This window comes from Clarias gariepinus, chromosome 23 (assembly GCF_024256425.1).
Source record: "Clarias gariepinus isolate MV-2021 ecotype Netherlands chromosome 23, CGAR_prim_01v2, whole genome shotgun sequence".
NCBI lineage: Eukaryota > Metazoa > Chordata > Actinopteri > Siluriformes > Clariidae > Clarias > Clarias gariepinus.
In genome coordinates, this window is record NC_071122.1 from 13,115,491 (window position 1) to 13,134,513 (window position 19,023).

The 19,023-nt window shown below is 36.8% G+C and overlaps 1 protein-coding gene across 1 annotated transcript; it reads right to left on the reverse strand.

The window, feature by feature from the left end:
• Positions 1–1,777: 1,777 nt before the first annotated feature.
• On the reverse strand, positions 1,778–17,383 carry zgc:77375 (uncharacterized protein LOC402927 homolog). Its single transcript, XM_053483479.1, has 8 exons — positions 17,155–17,383; positions 14,124–14,327; positions 12,401–12,513; positions 10,409–10,502; positions 9,549–9,582; positions 7,090–7,264; positions 6,370–6,558; positions 1,778–3,125 (listed from the first exon to the last, which is right to left on the reverse strand). The coding sequence occupies exons 1-8, from the start codon at positions 17,251–17,253 to the stop codon at positions 2,732–2,734; spliced, it is 1,302 nt and encodes a 433-aa protein (XP_053339454.1). The 5' UTR covers positions 17,254–17,383; the 3' UTR covers positions 1,778–2,731.
• Positions 17,384–19,023: the final 1,640 nt, after the last annotated feature.

A 19,023-nucleotide genomic window follows, 5' to 3' on the forward strand; every position in this document is an offset into this window, starting at 1 on the left:
GTCTACTTCTGATGCTCACAAGCATGGGCACCCTGATATCTACACATACTCAGCTGTGTATGCAGAAAGCTGTGATCCACTGTGTGTCCTGACCCCTTTCTATCATAGCCAGCATTAACATTTATCAGCAGTATGAGCTTCTGTAGGATCAGGACAGAAGGGCCAGACTTCACTCCCCGTGCACATCAGAGAACGCTTAGCGCATGTGTCTCTCTCGGTGGTTCACTGAATGTCCTTCCTTTTGGTAGGTACAAACCACTGCATACCAGGAACACCCTCCAGTCTTGGAGATCCTCTGACCCATTCATCTAATCATCACAATCTGACCCTAGTCAAGTCAAGTCAAGTAGGCTTTTATTGTCATTTCAACCATATACAGTTTAGTACACAGTGAAATGAAACAACGTTCCTCCAGGACCAAGGTGCTACATACAACATAAATTAACAAAACTAACTAAGGTTTCACTAAGAAACCTAATTAGCTGAGACAAGACAGATTGACATTTTCAAATTAACAGAAAACTATCAAAGGTCTAAAAAAAAAGTAAGAGACAACACAGTGCACATGCAAATGTGCAAACGAGTGACAGTGACAACACAACAACGTAATACGTGTCAAGACGACTTGACTTGGAGGGGAATTTATGTGCCATGTGATTATATCAGGTACCCAGTTATCACTATGTTAAAATACACTGTGGATGAAAGGATTTTGCCAAACTGGTTAATTATTGAATTCAGGTGTTCAGTCAGGTCCCTTATCCCCAATGAAGTTCAATCTCAATGCTTTAGCATATCAAGATCTTGGACAATTCTACGCTTCCAATTGTGTGGCAACAGTTTGGAAAAGGTGCACAAAGCAAGGACCTCAACCCAATAAAGCACCTCTGGGCCTGTGAGCCAGGCCTCCTCATCCATCATCAGTGCCTGACCTCATAAATGCTCTACAGAATGAATGGGCATGAATTCCCACAGAAACCAACTAAAATCTTGTAGACAGTCTTCCTAGAAGAGTGGCAGCTGTTAAAGCTGCATAAGGGAGACCAAATTCACACTGAAGTGTATATATTTACATTGCAGGTTTGGCCAAATACTTTTGTCCCTATAATGTATATTGGCAAAATTTATAAGTGTAACACAAGGATGCAACATTCCAATAAACTGTATGCCTTTATGCTTTCAGGGAACTATTTTTATTTCATGTTGTTACCATTTATCACTATTTCATTTTTCATAATACCTTAAAACAGTTTTGAAAGTTTTGAAGAAATTCATCACTCATTCATCTCTGCTTCAGTGGTTTTGCCTTCTTTTAGTGAGCCTTTAACATTCAGCTATAAGGTCACCTTCCTTGCCTGTATCTTTAGGATTAACATTGTTTATAATAAACAAAATGAGATTAATGAACAGTTTACGTGCCATTACAATGTGCAAGAGGACAAAACTACATATTATACCACACAACTTGCAGCTGTGTAAGGCACTGTAAAAGAAAGTGAGACCATAGTAATTCAGTGGTGTGCTCAGTCCATCCACAAAACACATACAACAAATCTGCAATCGCACCTATCCAAACATTAGTGCAGAAATGTTACAATAAGTTAATAAACGAAATACAAATAAAGTAAAAACTTAACAGTATGGCAGTATAAATTTTAGCTTATAAGATTTAAAAATAAAGACTTGTGGACAGTTGTGAATTTAAATTAAAGACAAACAGTTATTGACCGAAGGCTGATTTAATAAAAAACAATTATAAAAAAAATAAAATAATAATTATAATAATAATATTTACAGTGTTACCTTAGCATATGAGCACCTCGACTGTCGTCTGAGGAACTAAAATTTTGGCACACAAGCAACCGAGCTAGTCGCTCGAACTCCTGGGTTGCAAGTAGGTCTGGAAGCTGTTCAAAACTTGTTTGCATCAGTGGAAAGCCAAGTGCAGCAAGTTTCCATATTTTTTGCGAGATTTTTTTGCATTTAATTTTTTTGATTTAGTGAAGACATAGCACCATGGGTCTCAAGATTGTTATGAAGCAAGAAAAAACGGAGCCACCTGCAGTTTCGTTTTTTAAAGCAGTCGGTGACAAGAGGTAATATAAGTTAAGGTTAAGTATTATAAGTTAAGGTTGAAATTGGTAGTATTGGTAATTTTTTGTGTGTGGCAGGAACGGATTACCTGCATTTACATGCATTTGGAAAATGCGTTTCACAATAATAAATTGCGCCTTAAAACCTTACTCTTTCCAACTGATTAAATTTGTATGCTGAGGTACCACTGTATGATTATTATTATTGGGATTAAAATATTTGTTAAAGATGAAAATAATAAAACAGAAAATACAATACAATAAAATAAAGGCAATACCTTTAAAATAAATTCTAAAACCTGACCTAAGCATTATAACTGAAATGACCAAGTTGGTCTCTGCTTGTTTTTTTGTTAAGCTACTGCGAATTGTGGGGGGAAAAAGGTTTGCAGTAACATACAGTACTTCAAAAAAAAAAAAAAAAAAAAAAAGACCAATTCATGTATTTTTGTCTGGTCCTAGTGTGACGTTATTGTCTTGTAAGCCTTTATCGTTCCTATATGTGTCTAATTTACCCCAGTATCTGGTTGTGCTTTACAGACATATCGCCTGTCTATGAGATATTTACTGAAATAAAGTTACCTGAAATGACAAATGAGAAGAAGCGCAAGCTTCTTGTATTCAGTGTTTTTATGTGACTAAACCCCTGTCGGAAATTTTTCCATTTCGAAAATAAGTTCGACAGCAGCGTGGACATCCTGGACAACATGGCCCGGCTCGATTAGCGCAGGCTCAAAGCGGAAGTCGCGGTGTCCGTGGAACGCAGTCTCTTTGATGCACTGGTTGGCGTCTTTGAGCAGCTCCGTGTGGGGGTTATACACACCTGTACACACCAGGATGGACTTGCAGGATGTGGCAGAAGGAGACGCTAACTCGCTCTCCCAGTCGTTGTCCATGTCCTCATCTTGAGGGACCAACGATCCTGTGCCGGTCAGAGCTTGTTGCATGGCTTTGCCACACTTCCTGGCCAACCGTTCCTCGAGGTAGCGGTTGTAAAGATTAGCACCGTAGATGTCCGTCATGAGGTTGTCCCTAATGTGGGCAGAGGACATAAAGTCAAGTCAAGTAGGCTTTTATTGTCATTTCAAACGTATACAGTTTAGCACATGATGAAACGAAACAACGTTCCTCCAGGGTCAAGGTGCTACATACATAAGTTAACAAAACTGACTGGCTAACTACTAAGATAAAGTATAATAAATAAAGTAACAATGTTCTGTTTGGGTTATGTGAACTAGGAGTCAATCGATTATCAATGCCAATATTTAGCATTTTTAGCAATTACAGTGGAACCTTGGATTGCGAGTAACACGGTTTGTGAGTGTTCCGCAAGACGAGCAAAGATTTTTAATAAATTTTTGCTTGAAAAACGAGCAAAATAAACGACTTTTTCTGGTTTTGCCGCCAAACGTCATGTGATCACAACTGAGCCGACGCTTTTTCTCTTTCTTGAGCTCCGGAATTGTAAGTTATCATCTCCCCTGCTGGGTCTTATTGTTCGTCTCTTACTGGTATAATCTAGTATAATGACCTTGGAGGCCAATGGGGACCACTGCATTTATTGCCATTTTGTACGACCATGGTAAAACCTCTGGTTAACATTCACTCATACACTACAGGCAATTTGGGAATGCCAATTAGCCCAATCTGCAAGTCTTTGGATTGTGGGAGAAGGAAACGCACTAAGCGTGGGGAGAACATGCAAACTCCATGCACAAGAAAAGATAAGATACCGTATTCATCAGCCTCAGCCTGTGTGTCTCCATTTTGAAGTCAATGTGAAAACATGAATCAACACAACAAAAAAATTGCGTTTCATAACAAAATCGATTTTTGTCCTCTCATGTACAGACTGTGTATTTATTATTCAGTAACAATGTGTTAATAGAGCAAATTTACACATAATATTTTATGAAGAATTGAAATTTTCGGTATGTGTGTTTGCATGTGTATTCCAAACAAGCAATAATATAAATACATTTACATTTTTTCGTAAATTACTACATAATCTTTCTTTACTAAATGTGTATTTTTTATCTTATTTTACTGTTCTTTACAAGACAACAACCGTTATTTCATTATAGTCATGCAGAGCAATTTGAACACTGCAGGGTCTGCAACTCCGGGACTAAGTTTAAAGTGTGATTTCTGGCTGGGGAAAAGCTAAATCTACATAACAAAAGCTGTGAGCTGCTCTGAACAGGGAAGGCCGAGCTTTTGTGGGAAGCAGAAGGAGAGGCTGCTAGATTGGTTTGAACTCAAAATTTTCCAGTCATTTTTATTTTAAACACATATTTAAAGGCACTTCCAAAAAAAAACGTTTTTGGGTAGGAGTCTGTGTTAATCTAAATTTCTAAATTTTTTCACTAGGATTTAAATTTTTGCTGTTTGTTTAATTTTCAGACATGATTCATGTATTTAATTTTAAAATCCAGTACCTTTGACACTAATATAAACTTTTATGTTTGGATTAGTTCGCTCATTTATTATTTTAATGAGTTTACCAGAGTAACGGTAAAGAAATTCTTTTTTTTTTTTTCCACAGCAAACTCTAAGTTCAGTTCCTTGGTAACACGAGAAGTGGCATTCTTCAATGGTGAGTAAACAAGGAAAGACTATTAAGGGATTGTCTGATTGTGGCGGTTATTACATAAATATTTACAAGATCTAACTTGTTTTACAAACAGTCCAAAACCGGGTCCGGGTGTTGCTGTAGAGTTCCACATCATTATATCATTTGAATAATTATCGGCATTTACTGTCGCTTTATTCCCTGCGTACAGCCTGAAAAAATCTAAATGGCAAGGCCAGTTCTGTTTGTTTCTGCTTTATAAGACATTTTAGTGACTGAAGACAACTCATTCTTAGTTCTTCATGTAGCTCTCCTTTCAACAGACTTCTGTACCACTCATTATGTACCCTGATCTGCATTGACCTCCATTATCTCATTCTTGCACCACTCACTTTTTGCACTGTTGTCACTTTTTTGCAATGTCAGTTTTTGCACTAGTCTATCCACTGATTATACCATCCTCATTCGCCTTTACTTTGCACATATTTACCTCATTCTTTTTATTTGTTTGAATTTTTTTTATATTACAAATTATACTTAGTTTTTCCTTAAATCATTCACTTAAAGCATGGTTTGATGATCTTGCTGGCCAACTACAGGTCTATTGTATTACTGTACAGTGGAACCTTGCATTACGAGCATAATTTGTTCCGGAAGAGGGCTCGTATTCCAAAACACTTGTAAACCAAATCGAAGAATTCCCATAAGAAATAATGGAAACTCAAATTATTCATTCCACAGCCCAAACATAAAAAAAATTAACATAAAATATTAAGTAAAAATAAAACAAATTAATTTGCACTTTACCTTAAAGTAAAAAAAAGTAACAATAAATCCTGACAAATAAGTGTTTCCGTTTGTGCGTGCAGGCGCTGTGTATGTGTGTGAATCTAAAGTAAGCTCCCCTGTCCCCCTTCTCGTCTTACAGTTACCCTTCCTCCCCTCTTTTCACACACACACACACACACACACACACACACACACACACACACACACACAGCAAAAATGCTGTTTTATCGGGAAAAATAAACAAGAAATCTCTCTAATGACGCTTGACACACTAACGTAATCACCGCTGTAAAGTAAAAATAAAACAAATTAACCTGCAGTTTACCTTTGAAAAGAATCGCTACAGAGCAGTGTTTCTGTGTAGAGCAGAGAGAAAGTGTGTGTGTGTGAGTTGAAAGTAGGAGGGTTCTGTAAATGGATATTTAACCTCTCAATTTTTTATATTTTTTTGCTTTACACGCTGTTGTACATACACGCATACTGACACAAAATAAAATATGTTTTATGCGCACATACATGTTCACAGTGTTATAGAAAACCGTACATGCGTGCAGGAATGATAAGACCCAGCAGGGGAGACAACAATTAACAGTTACCCACAATTCCGCAGCACCAGAGAGAGAAAAACCATTGGTTCAGTTGTGATCACGTGACGCTCGGCATCAAAACAAGAAGCGCATGCGTGATACATGATACTCGGTACTTGTGAACCAAGACTTGTTCGTTTTCCAAGTCAAAATTTATTAAAAATCTTTGCACGTCTGGCGGAAGACTCGCAAACTGCGTTACTCGCAATCCGAGGTTTCACTGTACTTGATACTGTACATTTGTAATTTCCTTTGGGATTAATGAAGTGTCTGTCTGTCAGTTTATCTATCTAAGTTTTGTGTAAAAAGATAAATATAAGATGATTACCCCACAGCGTAGAGTGATGTGATTGGAAATCTCCAGCCTCTCTCTTCAGCCTGTGTTCTGATCAGATACTCAGCATAATGATAAGTCAGCTCGCTGGGTTTTCCCATGAGCGCCTCGTACTTTAAGTCTTGGCCTGTGATCTTCTTGTAGATGTTCTCCAGGCATACCATGAATGTGCCGTGACCAATTCTAACAACATGACATTTAAAAGACATTTAAATTTTTAATGAGCAGCAGGGAGAACCTTAGACAGGAATTGTGCTTCATGAAAAACACTTCTGCTAAAGGACTAAAACACTAAAGCTAAAAATGGTGCCTTAGGTCAGCATGAACGCTATTAAAGTATCATTTGATCCCAGAACATTCAATAACACCTGTTTATGTTAAAGAACAACAGGATCACAAAGAACATGGAGTTATTGAAACAAGCCTAGGACAGGTGTGTAAAAGTATTAGACATGATCCTGGTGTGAAAGCCACACTACAACCTTTTACTTCTAATTAATTACCAGGAAGCCTTAAAGGCCTTCGTCAACATGGTAATTAAAACATGATATTAAACCTACAAGCTAATCGGGACAAAGCAAAGGTACAGATTTGGCACAATCTACTGCTATCCATAAGATAATTTTACATTATTATCATTCAACGAGCTATTTTTACATATGTTTTATTGTTTGTGTTACTTTGTTTACCCAAATTGCTAAATGTAAGGATTACCTTGGAGCCTGGGCTTCTGCCATCCACATAAGGTCCATGTTACATGCTAAGAGAGGCAGGTGGGAGGAGTGGGATGTTTCATACAGGTTACTTAGATTGCCACCAGTCAGTAAGACATCGATAATTAGCTGTAGGTTGGTCTCCCACCTAACTGGCTCTCCAAAGAGGATCACAGCTGCAAATAAGCGGAAAAGAAGCATTAGTATTAGGCAGAAATTTCATTCATGAATAATATCTAATATCTCAATATCTTAAGCATAATTTTTTTTTGCTTGTTTTCCAAAGGCCTACAGCAAGTTACATGCCTGCAATGCTAGAGCACTGTAGTATTCTGGATTTTAATTTTATGTAGCTTGATTACCCAGTAACCTTAACACACGTTTTATCATGTCTCAGCTGAATAAATGAAGGTACTTTTTTATAAATTAAACTCAAGGAAAATCACAGGTTTATACTAATGGCTTTATTGTAATACAGTGGAACCTCGGATTACGAGCATAATTCGTTCCGGAACTGTATTCCAAAAGACTCGCAAATCAAAGCACATTTTCCCATAAGAAATAATAAAAATTGAAATTATTCGTTCCACAGCCCAAAAAAATAAATACATAAAAATAATTAACACAAAATATAATGTAAAAATAAAACAAATTATCCTGCACATTACCTTAAAAAGAAAAAATAAATCCCGACAGATGTTTCCACAGTGTTTCCATTTACACGCCAGGTGCTGTGTGCGTTTTTCTCTCTTCTGCGCTGCTGAGTGTGTGTTATGTGTGTGCGCGAGCGTAATTTGACACCGTGCCGGTTGTGTGTAAGTAAAGCACCCCCTCTCTGTTTCACACACACACACAAACACATTAAAGGCGAAAGAGAGAGAGAGAAAGAGAGAGAGAGAGAGTGAGTAAACCGGCACAGTGTCAAATTACTCGCGCGCACACACATAACACACACACTTAAACAATGACACACACTAATGAGAGTGTGTGTGCGAACCTGCGCTGTGTCAAATTACACGCACGCACACACAACACATACTCTGCAGCGCAAGAGAAAGAAAAACACACACTCATAACACACATTCAAACACTGACACACAGTAAAGGTGAGAGAGAAAGAGAGTGTGTGTGTTTGTGTATGAACCGGCGCGGTGTTAAATTAGGCGCGCACACATAGGCTAACACACACACTCTGCAGCGCAAGAGAAAGAAAAACACACATACACACGGATGTTGATTATACCAGTAAGAGACGAGCACTAAGACCCAGCAAGGGAGATGATTACCCGCAGCGCCAGAGAGAGAAAAAACGTTGGCTCAGTTGTGATGACACGACGCTCGGGGTCAAAACAAGAAGCGCATGTGTTGTACATGATACTCGGTGCTCGTAAACCACGACAACGCTCGTTTTTTCAAGTCAAAATTTATTAAAAATCTTTGCTCGTCTTGCGGAACACTCGTGAACCGCGTTACTCATAATCCGAGGTTTTTTCCTTTTATTCTTTTTTTTTTAAAATTAATTTAATTATTAAACTCAAAGGTTTCATGTGCAAAACTAACTTGTTTTATCGACATTTTGACACATTAAATGTAACTGTAAGGTGCCGTTTTTTTAAATAATTAAAAATATTTATGGTCAAATTGCTGTTGTGTATAAGAAATAAGATCCTCTGAGGGGAATGCTGTAATAGCAAAGTAAATAACATTGGAATTATGGGTGTTCATACCCATAACCCTTGTTAACTCTTGTCATCTTACATAAATTATGTTACTGTATTCTGCATTGTTTTATTGGCGTCTTCATTTTTACCGCTTTTTTTTTTGTCAAAAAAAATCCAGTGTAACAGATCCACACGATGTCGCTAGAGGGTCTAAACCAAAATGGCACCCGGTTGAAAAAATTTAAGTGTTGGCGCAGTGTCTCCATACAGCTTATGAAACAGTGAAACTTGCGGGTGACTTGGGGCACAAAATTCTTTTTTTTTTTTCCATCCTACTCCCCCTAGTGAATTCTTCCTCTTCCATCATCTGAAGAGGCCAGGCGTTTGACGACGACGAGGTGATTACTGAGGTGAAACTTTTCCTCAAAAGCCAAAAAGAAGGCTTCTTCAGAGACAGAGACAGTCTTCACCAATTCATCCATCATTTGTAGCAGTGTGTCGCCTTAGGTGGGGGATATGTAGAAAAGGACTAAGCTCACGACTGTTTGTTTTTATTAGATTATTATAATATATTATATTAGATATTATAACAAATTCATGACCACCCCTCGAATGTTACAAAAAATGGAGAGTGTATAAACCCACAACAAATATTATTTATTGCTTAAACAAGCCTATGAATATCTGTTATAATATAATAATATAAGTTATTACATTTAATCCAGAAAAAAGAGAGCGATAGATAGAGAGAGAGAGAGAGAGAGCAGAGAAATCAATTTAAAAAACAAGTGGATTTTACCTTCAACTTTAGGGAGATTCAGAATAGGAGAGGACTGCAATTACAAAAAAGAAAATCAACTTAATGGATAACCTGGTCCAAAACTGAATAGAGAGATCCTGAGCTACATAATAAAAAAATGAATGCACTGGCTCATCATCATACATTCTGTGCTATGTCTTCCTGAAGGGTTTATATGAAACTCCAAACACAGTGAAACACAAAACTATGCTCCAGTTAGCATATGCTAGCCAGTTTCAGGTTAGAACTAATGTCTGCAGAAAGGAAGATCTACTGTACATACATATATACTTATGATAATAATATATGCGTAACAATAAACCAGATTACTCTTCTTGTCCATACATTACAGACAAAAACCATCACCTAATGAATGAGAAACTGGCTGGTAAGTAACAATCTCATCTAATACCAATCTATGTCAACCCAATCTAATCATATAATTCAATATATTCTAAACTTTTAGTATATTAACTTCAAAAGACCATTATTACTAATTTGTTGGTGCAGCTGTTGTTTAGAATTACAGCTTTAAGACTTCTATGGCAAAAAGTATTTTGCAGTTCAATTTTGTGGCCCATTACCCTGCATCTTATCAAGCCAATTGTAGTGTACAGGAATGTATAAGGTCTTTACTATGACACTGTAGTATTTTCTTTGAGTGTTGAGTGAACTTTAGGAAGCTCCTTGACCTTCACTATGACTGGCATCATTTATAATGACTCCAGGTGCAATTTGTCCAAGAGTTATTTTGTTGTTGCTGTTGTTATTTGCAATTATCTTATAATTAAGGTTTAATATTATTACAAGCAATTGTTTTGCAAGACTACACAATATGACAAATGACACAAATAACTGACCGGCACTTTTGGTCGTCGGTTATGGTCCACCATGTCCAGAAGGGGGAACGATTCTCTTACCATATCAATACTGACCACTTGGGTAAAGCCCAAGCTGAGAGAACAGGTTAAAGAAAAAGTTGGAATGTGGGACTGTCACAAATAAGTTCTTAAAATATTTAGATTTAGGGGTTTGTGGTGCTGGTTTGTAGTACTGTGATAAATAGTAATGAATAAAATAATCACTTACTCATTCATCATATATGACTATACCGCTTTATCCTGTATTCAGGGTCGTGGGGGCCTGGAGTATATCCCAGGAGGCTTAGGACACAAGGCGGGGTACACCCTGGACAGGTTGCTAATCTATCGCAGGACACACACATACGCTCACACACTACAGCCAATTTGAGAACGCCAATTAGCCTAACCTGCATGTCTTTGAACTGTGGGAGGAAACCGGAGTAACCGGAGAAAACCCATTAAGAACGGGGAGAAAATGCAAACTTCATGCACACAGAGATTGGAATCTAGCCTGGCTGGGAATTAAACCCGGACCCTGGAGGTGTAAGGCGACAGTCCTAACTAAATATAATACAGTAGGTTTAAATATTAAGAAAACACTTAAAAATTATATGCTCAAATTTCCTGCTTTACTGCCTTAAATCAGTATGTATATTTACTCTTATCCACTACATTTCCATTGCCAAGGACAAGGTACTGATGCTTTATTTATTTATTTTTAATTCAGCACATCTTGTTGTAACCATAATGTTCACTTTTCATGTAACATACTGCACATATAACAGTCCACTCCACTGCTCTTCATACTATTAAAATCTGTATGCTTATATAACCAGCTCCCCAGAGGATTCATCCTGCCCATGACATTTTAGTTTAACATGCCCAATGAAATATCTCAAACAACTCCCCCTGCTCCAGATTTTATATCAGTTGCTTCTTTTCGCCTTCATAATGTTGACAATCTTCTTGAATATAAATTCTACAAGTTTGTTAATTTTAGGCCTGAGTGTGCCAATTTAAAAAATTTTCTATGGGAGTTCTGGTTGCTTTACCGGGCCAGGATAAACAGTGTTTCATCAGGGTTGTAGAACAACTAAAAGATTAGGCCCTGAGCATGGGCAGCATCGGGCCTAATCGTCCTGGAATATGGGAGTGTCAGGGTTGTGTACTGTGTAAGACTCAATTTCTGACTATTAATGGAGTATCCATTAATATTCTATTAATGACTATCCCATTTAACAGATTTATTACTCAGGTGTGGAGTAATAAATGAACAATAAGACACCAACACTGAACAATAAGACACTGGTGTATGTAACTCACAGAGAGCTTAATTCATATATAAGCACCTTTCCTGCACAGCTTGCACAAAACTAATCTAATCTATGCTCGTGTTATTTCCTAATGTTTATCAATCATGAACTCGGCCTGGGCTGTTAGATGGGCTGTCATATGTAGCAAAGGTGAGTGTTGCTGATAATCTGTACTGTAAAAGTGGATGTCAGGGATAAGTGGAATCCCTCACCACTTCAGAGCAGCAATGACTTAGTAATTCCATTCAAAAGTGTGTTGCAGTACATAACTCAAGTATAATTCAAGGTAAATGGTATCGACAAAGATGCCACAAACGACAAAAAAGATCAGATCTTCTGCTTACTGTATTAATAATTCCATATAAAGATTGGATGGACATAACTTGAGTTGCCTCTGGCTCCACTCCGATCCTGACCAGAATATAGCGGTTACTTAGAATGAATGAATAAATGATTTCCAGTTTCTGTAGATTATCTTTCAAAGACAGAGACTTGGAAGTGTGTTTCATTTTCATGATCAACCCATGCATCACCCTGCACTTAACCAGAGTGCAGTAACATGATAGATTTACTGCCTTTTTTTATCATGAGGTAATTTGAAAATATACATTATATAGATAGTTATAAACACTGTAATAACTGTGCACAATTTATATGGAACAAAATGAAAGGATACTTTTTGGCAATGTCCAGCACTGGGCCTTGTCCTGATACCAGCACACACTTGTCATGATATTTTCTGAACATTTTAAGAGGACTGTGAGACAACATGACTTGGTCTTGTGATATCTGTAAGAGAAAGACAATTTTTTAGCACTAGTACTCAACAATAATGTTACAAAAATAAAATATCTATTCACTTTGATTATACAATTAATTTAACTAAAACTAAAGACAAAATCCGTACAAAAATAGTTAAAAAAAATACCAAAGCAAGGTGTAAGTGATCATGATATGTATAATATAAAAATGCTAGAAGGAAAATGTCAGGATGGGGCTAAATCGTACAAGGGACGTGCTCTGTGAGCTGTTATAAAGGAAAAAGTAAGGATACTATTCATTACAAAATGCTTACTGTAACACTTTAAATATGTTTTCTGTAAACATTTTTAATATGTTAGTTAACATTTGTATAGATCTGTATATATTTATGTTTTTTATAAAAGAGGTGCTAAAGTCAAACAGGGACTTTTGATTGTGTACTATGACAGAATACAGCTATGAGAGTGGAAAGTCCCTTGATTTCTCTATATAATCGCCTGCTACATTAATGCAATTACTCAGCGGTTCACTAGTGCTCGGATACCATCGAGGTAGAACGTTTTCTCAGAACACCAGAGCCATGACCAAACTGCCTGCTTCATTTCTGAAACGTCAGCCCCCCAGAAACTCCTTTAATACCTGTAAAATATGTGGAAATAGCTTGAAGCGAGGTCAGGACTATAAGGGGGATATGGCAATAACTCCCAACTGAGTTTCTATAATGTACAAGTGGTGTTCGTGAATGATTGTGTCTAGAGTTTTAGATTCGTTTCTTCCACACGTTGGCAACAAGTTATCCACCAGTTTTCAAGAATCAGGCATCCCAATCGCCACCTCGTCCGAGAACATCAATTAACAATCGTATGGTCTTTTTTTTTTTTTATTTGCACCTTTCAATTGTTTTACTGAAGCCAAGAGTCTCATTACTAAAATGTGCTTGTCAATTAGATTTACGCATTCCCAAGAGATTTTATCCAGGTTTAACTTGAATGCCCCCCATAAAATTAACCAAATAGGTTTTCTCAGAAATTCTGAAATAAAAAAGAAAGAATTCAGCCGAGCATCACTATTTAGTAGCCTGCTATAATTATGCTGCTGTAATGTTCAGAGAAAAGAAAATGTCCACTATCTGTGGCTTAGCATACATTCGTTTTGTTACTCATGATAATGAAATAAACTAATATTTTAAAATGTCATGTTGACATAAAATGTAATTCTTCATTTTTGTCGTCGCAAACAATCATGGGTCAGTTCTGTTGCCATTCCTTAATAAGGGACAGTAAGGCCCCAAGTGGTCATTTAGAAAAGCGTCTGTTACCTAACAGTAGCCTGAAGCCAGACACAAAACTGGCTGGTGGAGCCAAAAAGTGGAGACACAGGCCAGTACTCTTGTCCTGTTGACACTAGTCAATCATGGACATTTGTGTACATGCACATGAAAAGCAGACAGTTTTTTCCTCTGAGTGTGTCACCCTTCCCTTTACCCTCCCTGTTCAGCAGCTTTCTGATGAAAAGGGAGAGGTAGCTGATGGGTGTGAATTGGCAGGTGACCAAATCGAGAAATTCTATCAACGCTGTGCTAAAATGACATTGTGTTATCTGTGTCTTGTTATGTAGTGTGTTTCAGTAGTACTCACAGGAACCCCCAGTATGTGAGACAGCTGATCGGCTTTCTTTTGCCGCAGACAGTTCCCGGCATTCGTGACAAAAACCACAGGAACAATGAACTGGCCATTAGAGTCCACCAGCTTGTGAAAAGCATTTTTGGCTGCCGGGATGGGCGTCCTTCCCCGTACCAAAACCCCATCGATGTCAAACAGCAAGCCGAAGCCTGGATCGTACTGTTTAAACAGAGGAAGAATATTAGACTGTAGAGGTCCCAAAGGACACTTTTATTCAGGCAAACAAATGTTAACTCGGACAAAAGACACTTATAGCTGTACTCCTGGGGTAACTATAAAAGTTACACCTAAAAAACTTTTCTTTTTTAATTGATTTAATTTAATACTGATTTCTCTTTCTACTACCTTTACTGTTAAATTATTAAACAATCTATTTCTAATGCCAATTTCCCTTCATCATTGCACATTTACTTTCATATATTATATTATATATTAATCACCATGTCTAGTAAATGTTTTTTGGTGTTCTTTAACACTAATAACAATAATAATAACAATATTAATAATAATAATTTAAAAATTAGGTATTTAAAAAATATATTTATTTTTCTTTCTCTCCTTTCTGTTTGTCTGTGTAACAAATACCCAAGTTGCATTCTTCTTTTATGCAGTTTACAACTAAATCTGGAAAAAAAATTCTTCTCATGTATATCATGAACTTTCGTCAATGTATCAGTTGTTATGATTCATTTATCACAGTTGTCCTGTCTATTCATATCTTAATATCAGTAAAATAATATTTTAGCTCTGATAATATAGCTGTTAGAACCTTAGATTACGTGCATAATATGCTTGTATATCAAAACACTCGTATAATAAAGTGAATTCCCCCATAAGAAAAATTGAAAACTCAGATGACTTGTTCCACAGCCCAAAAATATTCATATAAAAATAATTAATACAAAATAGGAATAATAGAAATAAAACAAATTAACCTGCACTTTACCTATTGAAAACTGGTGTTAGACAAGGGAAGAAGCAGGAGCATTTAATTATATTGGTTTATTATGTAATTACTAAACTGAAATTATTTGGTTCTGGATTTTATTATGTGGTCATGATTAGTCAATATAGTCCACAAGTATATGTTATAATTTGTTATATTTATCCATACACTGCTCTTTTGTGTAGTTTACATGCTTAATAACAAATATCAACCACATTTTCTTTTCAATATTATTGTTACAAATGATGACATACATATGGCTGTGTCCTCATACATTTGGTCATATAGTGTACCTTGTAGGTAGGTTGTGACAGAAGGTCATTTATGGTAAAATCTGGAAAATAATCATATATAAACTTACATTTGATATTTTTTTCTGTTTTTTTTTTTTTTTTAATGACTAAGAATTTAGGCTGGTTGTAGTTTTAGGTATGTTTTAAGGTAGTCGGAACATCCAAAATTGTACCTCTGAAAGTAGTGGAATGGCAAAGGCTAATTTTATTTATTTTTGTATTAAATAAAAACATCTAGGTCTTAGAACAAAAGATGAATACGAGACAATAGATCACAACTTCGGGTTCCACTTGTAAAAGACTGATTTTGTTAAACCAACATTTGGTTTATACATTTTAATAGAGCTGTCAATGGGACAAAAGCAAGCCATTTATAAAACTAAGAAAATATTAAAATCTATCAGAACCATTGAAGAAGCATTGGGCAAAGCCAATACAATCATTTGCAATGTTCTGACAAAACAACAGTCAGCAAATAAAAAGTTCCCAACAACCTCCAATGTCTGTCTGCTGATTTACAGAGAAATGTATTTTATCTAATTTGGGGAAACTTCATTGTGCAGCAACACAACAAAGGACTGCATCATAAGGAAAGTCAGTGAGAGGACTTGGACTGGCCAAGTCAACAGACATTTTGTTACTTCACCTACTGAAGAAAAGACTAAAAACTAAAAGATGTGGTACAAGCCTGAAAAAAGCATTAAAAAAAGAACAATGTAACAGTATGTTTATGTCAGTGGATTGTCGGATTTGTGCAGTTATTATAAGCAAAGAATGAAATTGTTTGGTGGCAAAAAGGCAAAGGATATACAACCAAGAATTAAGTGTTACCAGCTACGATACATTTTCTTGCCACCTTCTAACACATTCAGGTGTTCAATTAATTGGTTAATCTGAAACTCAGATGGCTTTAGTATACAGCAAAACAAAAAAACTGGCCTTACCAACTAAATATGTTACGACTGTATGTACACCGGTCAAGAACGTGAACCCTTGGACACAAACGGTCTAAACTACAGGATGCACAACCACTCCTGTGATGTTTTGCATAACTAGACAGCAGAAGCTTAGGCACAGCCAGAGTGTCAGTGTCGGATAAGCTGATGCTCAGAGCTCTGATTTCCCCACCTGTCAAACAAGGAACTGTAATGAGACTGAAAATGGGAAAGGGATCAGGACAACCCTTGTTATTTAGTATATACATGTTAAATAAAGACTGTATATGACCAATCCACTGTTGATGAAAATATTTTATCTCATGACAAAAGAAAAACTGTAGATTGGTGTAAATTAACTGAAAACGCTTGGTTTATGACTTGATTCTCTCATAGTCCTAAAATATACCCAATTATCTCGTCTGAAAACTATTAGGAGTGAGGTTTTACAAACAAATCGACAAACAAAAAGAATCTTTCTCTATGTTTGTCTCAATGAAATGGTTAGGCATTTTGATTTGTCATTATGAGGAATCATTTCCCCTCATGTCAGTGATGATTATGACGATGATGATGATGATCATCATCATCATCATCAACAACTGCCCCCCCACCCCCCACCCCAAAAGATTACAAGTTTATACTACAGACGATCTAGCACTCCAGCTGTGATATTAAAACTCCGAACCCATGCACAGCTCAGGCAGCTCTGAAAAACATCGCATTATGTCACCATACCCTAGCGTTAAGTGCTAATGCTAAGTTTTCAGCCGTGTTAGCCCACAGCACACAGGCGTTCAGGAATGCGTTACCTTTCTATTGGGCGATGCGGACAAGCACATCGTCCTCCGTGACTGTTGCCGGGCAACCAACCTGCTCGCAGACCTCAAAAGTGATCCGAACACCTTCATTTCGCCTCCGTTTCGCCTTATCGCCGACAACCAAGACGACCTCAGCTGTTCGTGCCCGGTCGTTTCGGTGTCTCCATGTAGCCTTTGTAGAGGAGAGAACGTGACGCCAGAGCAGGAGGAGGAGATACCCCTAAATTCATTCACCACGCTAATAAGTTACCGACTGTCACCCATAGTGGCCGCTGTAGCTGGGTCAGCTTTGCATAGCGCGCGTGTGGGTTTAAAAAAAAAAAAAAAAAAGTGCGCATGCGCATTTCAGTACAGCGAGCAGAGCAGGAAGTTGTTAGGACGGAAGGAAGTTGTTACGACATATCTTAAAACGCCAACAAAAGAAACGTTTCTCAAATGCAACTTGTTTTTAAAACCTAACGTTTTAATTCGTACTTGTTTACATATAGAATGCCCAAAACCCGAATTTTAGTTTGTTGAGAACCAAAATAGCATAAGACTACTAATGAGGTTAAACAAATTCTGACCCAAACTAACGTTAAACTAAAATTTCAAATGGACCCTGAAATATGAAGAAGTGAAGAAAATTAAACTTAGTTTGCTTAATGCCATCTGATTGGTGCAAAAAAGATTGTAAAAAACATAAAATTAGGTATTACACATTAATAACGGTAAATGTAACTTTCCCAATTTAACCTTTCCAAAGATCACAGTTCATTCATGATTTAACAAGGGGGCCAATTACTTTTTAACATAGGGCCTGGCAGATTTGGACAGCTTTTCCCCTTAATAAATTAAATTAGGCTGATGGTCATAAGAACTGAGCCACTTCAAATCCAAGCTAGTTGCTATCTCGAAATATGCCCTGAGGCATATAGACTGCTAAACTCGTGGTCGTGCTCTGTGGGTCCTCTCCCATAAAACACAAACACAAGCTGCTAACTATGGATAGTATTTAATTACAATATATCTCTATATTTTTGTGTAATATATAACCCTTTGGTGCAATACATATATAACCCTATAAGTCCAATGTACAAAGTATGCAATATAGTTTCTGAAAATGTGCAATACACTATGTATAGTTTACGTCTTAATTCTTGCATAATATATCTCTGACTGCTCTTATTTATATTTATGTATATACAAGGTGACACAAAAAACGGGAACTTTTTACAATCCAATAAAACTAGAAGTGATAAAAGAAATAAATTTTATTAATAGTAATTGAAACCTAAAACTTGCCATTTACGAAACATTGATGGAATCTATAATTTTTTTTTAAATTACATCCTTTAGATGGCGTCCTCCTGTATGAATACATTCTTGAAATTTGCTGTTGAGATTCCTCATTGACCGCTGCAACATCTCAGCTGGGATACTGTGAATTTTATCCCAACTTTTCTGTTTTAACTAATCCAGGGTTCTTGGTTGAGTTGTGTACACTTTACTCTTGAGGTAGCCCCACAAAAAAAATCACAAACTGATAAATCTGGCGATTTAGGGGGCCAGGGAATGTTATCTAATGTAATGTTTAGTAACCGAGATCACACGGTTACTAAACAATTCTCGCAGCTTCCATTAATTGCCGCGCAGTGTGTGATGTCGCTCCATTACGCATTTCAAAAATTCCTGTTATTCTGTGTCACCTTGTGCATATATACATCCTCATATTTATATTACTCTGTTATCTATGTGGCTTAAACGGAACCTAGGTCCTAATTTCATACCATAACATGGAAGTGAGCTGGTATAACAATAAAGAATCCTTGAATCCTTGATAACTAAAGTAGGACGCACTTGCATGCATCAACATGTACA

Bases quoted from the DNA above. Each gene is read 5' to 3' on its own strand.
- zgc:77375 (XM_053483479.1), bottom strand. From the start codon at position 17,253: ATGAAGGTGTTCGGATCACTTTTGAGGTCTGCGAGCAGGTTGGTTGCC. The intron at 9,583-10,408 runs GTCAGTTATTTG...TTGTAATTGCAG, and splicing joins ACCGACGACCAAAAGTGCCG to TCCTCTCCTATTCTGAATCT. The intron at 3,126-6,369 runs GTAATCATCTTA...TGCCCACATTAG, and splicing joins ACATCACTCTACGCTGTGGG to GGACAACCTCATGACGGACA.